This window comes from Gobio gobio, assembly GCF_949357685.1.
Source record: "Gobio gobio genome assembly, chromosome: 12".
Classification (NCBI taxonomy): domain Eukaryota; kingdom Metazoa; phylum Chordata; class Actinopteri; order Cypriniformes; family Gobionidae; genus Gobio; species Gobio gobio.
Genome location: NC_137105.1, coordinates 36,642,662 through 36,653,558, shown reverse-complemented (window position 1 = coordinate 36,653,558; position 10,897 = coordinate 36,642,662). Strand labels below are relative to the sequence as shown.

At 37.2% G+C, this 10,897-nt stretch overlaps 1 protein-coding gene and 1 long non-coding RNA gene across 2 annotated transcripts in view; one reads left to right on the top strand and one right to left on the bottom strand.

Annotated features, from left to right (window-relative positions):
- LOC307135048 overlaps window positions 1-10,897 on the top strand; it is a 910,342-nt gene that overhangs the window by 834,199 nt on the left and 65,246 nt on the right. The window lies entirely within an intron of this gene.
- The window catches only part of fam20b (FAM20B glycosaminoglycan xylosylkinase), a 45,306-nt gene that overhangs the window by 2,845 nt on the left and 31,564 nt on the right, over window positions 1-10,897 (bottom strand). Inside the window, exons 7-8 of the mRNA XM_079831202.1 lie at window positions 7,278-7,469; window positions 6,969-7,028 (exon numbers count right to left, since the gene is read on the bottom strand). Coding sequence (XP_079687328.1) covers window positions 6,969-7,028; window positions 7,278-7,469 — 252 coding nt within the window. The remainder of the gene's footprint in view (window positions 1-6,968; window positions 7,029-7,277; window positions 7,470-10,897) is intronic.

Sequence of the window (10,897 nt, the reverse complement as noted above, 5' to 3'; positions counted from 1 at the left end):
CTCCTCATCCTCTAGTACCACTGTTTGAAGAATTCATCTTCCAGAATCTGGCAGTACGTTTTGGGAGTTCATTTTAGTCCATCCTAAAGTCCGTTTTGCAGAGATGGACTAAAAATGAACTCCCAAAAAGTACTGCCAGATTCTGGAAGATGAATTCTTCAAACAGTGGTACTAGAGGATGTGGAGCTGGTCCTTCAAGAGTCACTCTCAACCTATCTGTCCATAAAGCCTATAAAAAAACCTTCTTCATGTATTTTACAACACTTCAGCTTGTGATTCTTATCTAGTGGGGGTCATTTTTTAGGATTCTTTACCTAACTGAAGTCTCTGAGATCCTGACACCTTGCACTTCTGGAGACTCCAGGTAGGTTGCAGCTCTGGAAAATGGTGGCACTGGAGACTAAAGGGTTCCTGATGGTTTCACCCTTAATTCTTCACCTTAATTCTTAATTCTTTTGCAGTTAACAGGTGTCTTTTCTCCACCACCTGTTTTTGTCTGACCCTGCTGACCCAACGAGCATTTCACGGTCCAATGGTCATGCCTTAACTGCAATGTCTAGTATTGCATTAGTATTGCATCCTTCTCATGGGCATTTAATACTTTTTGACTTTTCAGTCTGAGTTAAATCTCTTTTTTGGCTCAATTTATCTGTAAAAGAAAACATGCCTAATCATTCTGCACACCTGAATATAAGGTGATTTTCATTTCCAGCCTTCATGAACAATTATATATCACTTATACATTATTAAATACTAAATCAATAGTAGTTATTAGGATTACTGTGGTTTGGAATTGGTCAAATGTGCCTGGAAAAAAAATATGATCAGAAAATCAACGTGCCTAATAATTCTGCACTCCCTGTATATATATATATTTTTTTTATGGTAACACTTTACAATAAGGCTGTATTAGTTAACATTAGTTAAATGCATTAGTTAACATGAACTAACCATGAACAACACCTCTGTTCAGCATTAGTTAATCTTTGTTAACGCTAGTTAATAAAAATACAGCTGTTCATGGTTTGTTCGTGTTAGTTCACAGTGCATTAACTAGTGTTAACATGATTTTAATAATGCATTAGTAAATGTTGAAATTAACATTAACAAAGATAAATAAATGGTTTATAAGTGCAATTCATTATTGGTTCATGTTAACTAATGTAGTTAACTAATGAACCTTATTGTAAAGTGTTACTGCTAGAAAATCAAAGCCATAAATCTAAACAAGTAGTGTTCCAAATTTGAGGTTGATATCTAAAAAAAAATTAGCTTTTAGTATGATTTTGTTTGGATGCAGTGCCAAATTTTCCCCATTAGATGCCAGAAAAAATCCACTGCTACACACAGTGGTTGAATTTGGGATTTGCAGTTGACTTTTTCTCTCTCAAATATTACAAGCACACACACACACTTATTTTTTTTATTATTATTATTATTTTATAAGCCTATTAACAAAGATTGTTTATTTTATAGTTTATAGTAATCATGTTATAGTTATAGTTTTTATATTTTTATTTCAATGGGGACATTTTTGTCCCAAAGGTCCTGAGGGGAACTATTTTGTATACCTAATGCAAAATAGATTTTTTTAAAGGAAATGGGGGTGAAATAGTAAAATTCCAATAAAAATACACAAATGTATGCATTTGGCATTAACACAGGCAAAATGATCAAAAAAACTTAACTGAAAAAGACAAAAAGATATAAAAGGTCACACAAGGGTTTTAAATGTTTTTGAAAGAAGTCTCTTGTGCTTACGAAGGCTACGGTAAAAAAGCGTGAAATATTATTACAATTTAACATAACTGTTTTCATTTTTAATTTCTGTAAATTCAGTATATGCTGATTTGGTGCTCAAGACACATTTCTTATAACCAATGTTGAAAACAGTTGTCCTTAAAATAGAATTTCTTTGTAACATTATACAAGCCTTTACTGTCCCTTTTGATGCGTCCTTGCTGAATAACAGTGTTCCCCTTTCTGACCCCAAACGTTTGAACGGCAATGTAAAAATGCTTCAAATCACTTTGATGTGGCTGGTTTTATGAAGTGAAATGTTAATAACAATTACAATATGAATGTTCATTAGTACTGGTTGTTAGCTGATTTTCCCAGGCAAATTCTGTTTCCAAATGCAATGGATTCATAAATCGTGAAAATATCAAATGGAAACAAAAAATTATATTGGACAAAAAAAAAACCCCGAAACGGAAGACTTTTCTTCCTAATTCCAAAAGTCCAGCACAACTGATGGTGTCATTCATAAAAATTAACCTAAAAAAAAAAAAAAAAAAATGAAGCAGATGAACATTCGAAACCTTGACTCACACACGGTAACGCAAAAACACTCAAAATCATAGACTCTTGAAGCTTGTTTTGTGTAATTGAAGGTCAACAGCATGTCAGTGGTTAGACCTCCGTTTATTTTTAAAAAGCAGAAGAGGAAGCATTCACCACTACAGCCAACAAATGAAGGGACTGCATGAGGCCTGTCATTTTTGGAAACCTAAAGTGGTTTGTAAGAGGAAGTTAAAGTCACCAAGAATTCAATACTGACAGTACTGACAAAAAAATTATCTTTCAATATTTTCTGGGATTTCATCAATAATGATAATTAGACAACATTTAGCTGAGTGTTTTGTTGTGCTGGTACCTTGGCAGGTTTAGCACTGCCATGGACAACAGACTCCCAAAGCTTTTTTGATGTTCCTCATATTGGCCCTCATTTATCAATCTTGCGTAGAAACGGGCGTATATGTTGGCGTAAGATTATGCTTACACTCCTCTCACCGCCTGATTTATGAAGCTGTGCGCACCTCTGAAATCCAGGCGTACGCAAAACCTGCCCTTGATAAATGCCGCGGCTGAAAACGATCGTCATTAGAATAACACGCCCCTTTATACTGAAGTCTCTGCCTCCCCCACGCCCTCATTTTACGCCATGGACACTCGGAAGACGGCAAAGAAGCGAAACTTCTCTGACGTGGAGATCGAGACCATCACCAGGGAAGTGGAAAAAAAACTAAATTGTTTTATTTGGGAGTTTAAAGAGTGGAATTAAAGGCGCCCACAAAAAGGTGTACAGTGGAAATCCAGTTTAAATAGCTTTTTGGATGAGAAATTACCTATCACAATTCATTATTTTACAGCACGTGTTTTGAAATAATATGCATTTAATTTCGTATCACATCACATGTATTGGGGTGTACAATAGTGATGATGATGTGATGTGGAGTACCATTCATTCACATTAATATAATTGCATGACAATTTGTTAGATTCTTATTATTATTATGATTTGTATTATTAATGACGCTTATTGTTATTTAGAAGAAGAATGTCGTTATTATTATTTATTTTATTATTATTTAAAAGAAGAATGTCATTTTTATTATTTTGTCAGTCTGAATTATGTTCAGTCCCAGTCCGTGCGCAGCTGCCGGGCCTAACCAACGTCAGGTAAAGCGCACAGGCTCGCAACTGGAGGAATACATATCAAATGCTTTGGTAAAGTCACACAAATTAAACATTGAAGTCACAAAATGTTGCACAAAAATAAACACTGAAGTTTATAATTACTTCCCTATTCGCACGGGATTAGTAGCCTATATGTGGGGAGCTCTGGTGATTTGTAATAATCGCAGAGAATGTCTGTGATCTTAATCCCGTGCAAATCGGCCATGTCTGTAATATGTAAAGTAAAAATGTCCCCCTCAAATGACCTACCATATTTCGCCAAACACCGAGGTCCTGTGATAATATTAGTCCCGTGCGAATCGGCATCTATTTGGCCGGGATTAGGCGGATCGTATATATTTTTTGCTAGGTTTTTGTGTCCTGTGCGCATTTCTATCTTTATCTTTCATGAAGAATGGAGCTAGGCTGCATATAATGCACACCGTTACATTCCCGTGCGGCCGCGCGGATTATAGGCTACTACTTTCACATCAGAATGAGCACAATTTGGGAGTAAATTGCTTGAATGGTGTGTTTAATATTATTCTTAATGAAAAACACAAAAACAGAACAGTACAATGACAACTCGCTTAAATGGGCACTTTTACATTAGCTTTGAAACTGAATCTTCCGTCGTATATTGTTATTATATTGCTCAGTTACGTTTTTAATTGCGTCTGTTCTCTAACTGAACGAAATTATTTGTATTACTATAAAAAAATCAAAATTATATCGATACGACTGTTTATAATTTCATACAGCTATATAACGAAAAAACATTTTCAAGTAACATCATAACCGGGAGATAGTCAGTAAATTCGAGTAAAATCACAGCTTATCCCGTGCGAATGTGCCACGCAAAATTCAGATGTGGGGGAGTAATTTCTAAATCACACGAGGTCCCCAGATAATACTTATCCCGTGCGAATAGGGCTTTATTTGTTGTTGTTGTTGTTTTTTTCACAGTGGGTCATAATATAGCATATCTTTGTCAGTGCGTTTTGTGGTGTTAGGAATTGTTTTTCTGCGCATTTTCGCACTAACTCAAAACGTGCGTACACCACCTCCTGAGCTGGCGTAGGATTTGAGCGTGCCGTACACCAACGTCCATATTGATAAATCTCAAAGTCACCGTGGTTTTGGGTGTACGCCAGGTGTACGCTGGAAAATTGGTGTACTCACTTTTGATAAATGAGGGCCATTCTGTGCAAAATAGTTTTTCGCAGCAGTGACAAAAATATAATCTTTTCCAAAATCGATTTTTACCTTTTATGGGCATTTTTTACCTTTATAAAGCCATTTTTTCTAACCTAATTAAATGTATGCATCATTTTTGTCAAAATTCGTACTAGGGATGGGCGATATCTTATCGTTTGCGATATACCGGTAAAAATTCTCCCCACGATAAGAATTTGTCTTCCCGCGATAATAACGATAAAGCCTAGTTGATGGCGCGACCCATCTGCACAGTGCCGCCGCTGGCCGTCTTGATGCCCTAAGCGTTATTACTTTATGATGGCCGTGGTGGCTGCGTTCGTCACTTTGTATAGCTGAACCTGAACCTGGTGTCCTACGCGCAGCGCGTGATGGGACGGCACTGAATCCGCATCTCACGTGCAGAGCGAAAACAACTATGGTGGAAGCTGCGGAAGAGTTAATAGCTAAACGAGGGGCTACCTGAGGGCAATCTGAACCATACAGATGTATTTTCACTCGCTGAGCACTTGGACTGAGCGCTTAAGATATTCGCTCTCTTTCTCAATCGATCGGTAAAGCACACTATTTCAGTTCAACTCAATGAATGCGCAGTGTATTTGACGCACAGTAAACACTGGTGTGAGGCGCGCGACTGAGAGCGCTCAGTGTTTCACACACACTCAAAGAGAGAGCGAGAGAGTCTTATACCACACAGAATTGACGTGCTACATGTAAACAATATCCTTTGTTGTATTTTCCTGTAAAATAATGCCGTTTATTTGGAATTATTCAGCTTTTCATGAACAGGAAGAAACGAATGCACAAACGGGAATCTCATTGGCTGGCGTGCACCTATTACTGTGTTTTGATTTCAGCAAATCAGTTTGAATGAGCGCTGACACATGATTAATATTCATGAACCCAGAAGCTCATTATTCCTTAGTCCAGTTTATTTTTATTAGTAGAAGAATTCGTGGTATTATTAACTCAAATTACTGAAGTTCTATCATTAAATCATTATTTTCAACTTTTTTGTAATCTGAAGACATTTTTGGGATAATTACTTTTGCTGTTTCTGGTATTTTTACCACTGTTTGCACCATGAGTGTATGATTAAATACAGAATCGGTTTACATTTAAAACTTGTCATTGATTTTAATTATTATTGTTTGTATTGTGTGATGTTTTTCAGCACAGTTGCACTATTTAAACATTACCTGCACTTTTACAGAAGACAATTATATCTGCAACTTTTCCATTTCTGAAAAGGCTGGTGTGGAATTTTACATAAAAAAAAAAAATAATAATTATATATATATATAATGTATTAAAGGAGCCTATTTGATGACAGGTACGTTTTACTAGATCATTGTTTGTTTTTCTGAGTCTCTCAAGAATGCATGCAGCTCTCACTTGTATCCAAAAACATGGGGTATGATACTACATTTATTGTCATTGATATCGTTATCGCAATAAATACTAGAAAATATCGGGATACATTTTTTAGTCCATATCGCCCATCCCTAATTCTTACATATAAATGACATTCAATTAGAATAATAATATCTGCTTTTATTTAAAGTTATTTTGTATTTGTGTTAATATGCTTTGATTATGGTTATGTTTTCTTGAATTTGTGGACCATCAACATGCCAGGGACTACAGATGAAAATTAGCCTGTTTGGCTAAATCTGGCCCATTTACATGATGGACTTGAATACTCATGTTAATTAATGTGCATTGTCCCTTTTAAAAATACAAATACAAATGAAATTACAAATGCATAAATAATGTTTTGATGTTTTAAACATAAAACGTTGAATATTGACATAATTTTAAAAATAAAAAGATATTAAAGTATCTATGAAATTAAAACTACCAGTAGGTGACAGCAATGCACTGTTGGTGATTCATTCAGGAAAGAAGCATTTGTCTGGCTTAATGAGTGAGTCATTGAATCATTCATTCAACCGAATCGTTCAAAAAGTTGATTCATTCAGTAACGAAACACCACCTATATACACAATACATATTATTTTCTTTATGGATTATTGTATTATAAATTGTTTATCCATACACATCATTATTATTATTATAATTTTTTAATTGATATGTCCTTGTAATCTTTAATCTAAATAACTTCCTCTCTCACATGCAGTGACTTCTCTTCTCTTGTCTAATCATGTGTTTACTGGCATATATCTGTTTCGGGAAGCCATTTCACTCGTATATACACAATAGGAAGGAAAAGACTATCGCAACTTCCTTTTCATGCTGACTTTATGGATCACTGTGTTGGTGTGTGTACTCACATGCAGCACTGATAAAGAGGGGCGAGAATACTCCTCTCATCCAGAGTGGGGTTCCCAAAACTGCAGGAGAAAACACAATTACAAACGGTTATCTGGCATCTTGTCCAAAAAACAAACAAAAAAACCTCTCTAGATCACTGCTTCTCAAACGTTTTTAGGTGGAATTCCAGTTCAACAGACTGTGCTTTTTATTAATTATATACAGTGTACATACATACACACATTTTGGTTTCTATAATTACTTGGGTACATCAACTTGTAGGTGACTAGATCTCGATTTTTTTCATTGTTTCTTTTTTTTCTTTCTACCTTTTGGCATTGTCCAGAAGGATGAGCATACTGGCTCCTCCATCATCTTGGAAACTCTCATAGTGGTGGCGGTCAGCATTACCGATAAGGTAATCAAAGATGGCTGTGTCGATAACATCCAGGAGCCGTGGACCAGCATCATAAGGGGGCATTTTCTTCACTGCCTCGCAGTAGCTCTCATCATACTCCCACCTAACACACACACACACACACACACACACAACACAGCCATTGATTAACACGATCAATAAAAACAGACACATCCTCTTGAACAGTGTTCATCCATTGACTCCATTGGCTCTAGATAAATGTGAATTTCTCTTCAGAATCTTGCCGAAATTTCATTCTCACTGTGTACCAGGCGTCTGATGCTCAGCGCAGGTTTATGTGCTCTAAAAACACATCAGGTCACCTGGCAACGGCTCAAAAACAGAACAATAACCATTGCGCTCTGCAGGGGGCTGATGGGATGTTTCAAGAGCTTGGCGCTCTGTTAGTGTGAACTGAGTTTATCAGTTTATCATAAATATACCAGATAAATATTCCATGCGGTTCATCATATGAAAAGGAAATGGAAAGACAGCATTTTGGAAAAAAAGGACTGAATTTTCCTTTCTGAAAAACTGTGTGTGTGTGTGTGTGTGTGTGTGTGGTCTCTCCAGACCGTGTGCGCGAGTGCTGAGCGGTTTGAACACTGGCAAGACTTAAAAATAAATGCAAATGATAAACTTTAGTGACGATGCGACACTGCCTCGATTGTGCAAAGTGGCAAATCCTGTGTCAACTGTGCAGCTCGATTTTAGTGCAGATGCGAAGGCTGATGTGAAGCCATTTGAGCATTGTGAGAGGGAAAGAGAGAGTGCGTGCGCGCGGTGATTCACTCGCGCTGTTTGTGAACTTACGACCCACAGAAAGTTTTCAAATGACTGCGTAAGTTATTTAATATAGAAATATGAATTGTACCTCACCTTCAGTATTATAATTATTTTACCCACGCTGGAAAGAGAATGAAACGGTGTCGCTGCATATCATGCCCTAGCTCTCACGGCAGGTGCGGGTTTTTATGTGTCGTCAGCATGCGATCGGTTCATGAGATCGGCCTTTTTGGAGACCGCCGATCAATCATCCCAAAGCGATTATCGACCGATTGAGATTGGTTGCCGATCAATCGGAGCACCCCTAGTTGATTCTTACACTTTTTTTTCCCATCATGGATATTCTTCAGAAATGATCATTGATCATTTGGAGCGTTCCTAGAAACTATACCTATGAAAAGGTTTTTCATATCCATATTTGACCTCAAAGCATATAAGCTCCCGTTTGAATGCACGCTCGCGTTTACTTTCACTTTGAATTTTGCGATCATGTGTACTCTGGGAATAGTATTCCCAGGGAATAGTACTGGTGGTGCTGAACGCGCAGTTTCAAATATAAGTCTGACGCTTCTGCTGCGCAACGAATCCTCCGCCATGGAGTCCATTAACATGTAACACACACTCGTAACACACGCTCAATGCGAGTGCTCGTCTTTTCGACACGTGATCAGTGCTGTGCACTATGTACGGCTCGAACCGCTCGTGTTGGATGAGCTGATAGGATTGAAGTGACTGTTATCCACCTGAATTAAATTGTTTTTATTTCTATAAAAAGCCAAACTAGAGTAGAGGCATAATGTAAATGTAGTGTAGAGATCTTGTCACACCCCTACTATTTTTCCATACTTTTTTTGCAAAAATTGTATAGGGTCGCTAACGACCCGAGGTGTGTAAAAGTGTAAGTATATTTTTTTCTGCACAACAATAATTGAATCTTTAAAGGTGCCCTAGAATGAAAAATTGAATCAACCTTGGCATAGTTGAATAACAAGAGTTCAGTACATGGACATAACATACGTTGAGTCTCAAACACCATTGCTTCCTCCTTCATATGTAAATCTCGTGTGTGAAAAACACCACGGAAAAAAAATCGGTGAATCTCAACATAACACTGACTGTTACGCAACAGTTGGGATCATTAATATGTACGCCCCCCAACACTTGCATATGCCAGCACATGTTCAAGGCCAAGCAGAACTGCACAGCCTCATCAGGAGAAATAAATGTTATGTTCCAGGCTGTGCAGGGGACGTAAGGACTTTTCATACCCTTCCCACAGAACAAAACTGTCAACAGGCTTGGTTGATGTTTATCCATAACCGGATACCGCAACAATTAAATTCAAAGTTGTTCGTTTGCTCTGCCCATTTCACCACGGACAGTTTTTCTAACCTGGCAGGGACAATATCAAACAGGCTTCGCTCAGCGTCTGATACTGGAGAAGCAGCAATTCAAACTATATTCCTGCAAGCAGTAAGTAGTGACTTTATCCACTTATTGACTGTCTAAACAATTTCTGATTAAATTGAAAGTTTCTTAATGAGACAACATTAATGATAATATCCCCTGTGTTGTCTAGATCCAATGCAAGATGCTAGTACAGTAACAATAGGAAACTCCAAGTAGCATACATAACAGCATGACAAATGACAATAATATTAATATTATTAAGTTAATATAATTTCCTGCCACTGTTGTCATATAAATCTACAAAATACAACTGTAGATACATATAGCCATTTCCAATCTCAAAACAATTGGTTGTTCTTCAAAATCTGCATCTTCGTCAGAAACAGGATCAAACATACAGTATAAAGTTGGATGCATAATCTCTCCATTGTCATGATGAGTTTATTGGCACGGAAACTACTGAAATTGGCCGCAGTGAAACAGCCAATCAGAGCAGAACTCTGCATTAATATTCATGACCCTTCCAAATAAGGCAAAAACAGACCATTTAATTCTAGGGACAATTTTTAGGGTTGTAAATGGACCTGTAAAATCATATCTGGACAATTTTTGCCCTTAAATAAGTCACATACCCTCTCTGTAGATATCAGAGAACAGTTTAAAATATTCAACTTATTCTAGGGCACCTTTAACTTCTTAACCCGCATCGGATCGTGGGCGGGGCGGTTGACGTGAGTGGGCGTGTGTGTACTTTTATTAACTTTTGTTTTATACAAAATATTCAATCAACTATGCATCATTTGAAAGCTAAAACACTTAAGATTCATGTTCTGAACTTATTTTTGCAATAAATACACCAGAGAGGAAAGGGTTAAATGAAACGCTAAAGGACCGGCCATGTAAACATTAGCATAATATTAGCGATACTCATCTTTCATCTCCTGTCGTTCAGATCAGATCAGACGAATCCAATAAACACCCGCATACATCTCTGTGTAAGGGTCCACTCTTCAAAATGCATCCCACTTTTTAATCCAAAACAACGAAAAAATAGGGAAAAAACAAAAAATCCATTGTTGTTTGCAAGGGAGTTTTGAGTTAGCGTAATCAATCATGTCCATTTTCAATGAAATATCGATTCTAATCCATTTCTGGCAAACTCCCCCTGCAAGAATAGTCTCTCCCACGTGAAATGGATCAACCCTCGTCTCTCTCCTTCAATCAGAGTCTCTCCTGTGATGCATCATATAGAGGAAGCGCCTTACAGGCTTGGTGAGCTCTCAATCATTGCGTCCATGGTTTTCATTGGATAAAGGCACTCGGTGCCCAGCCAAT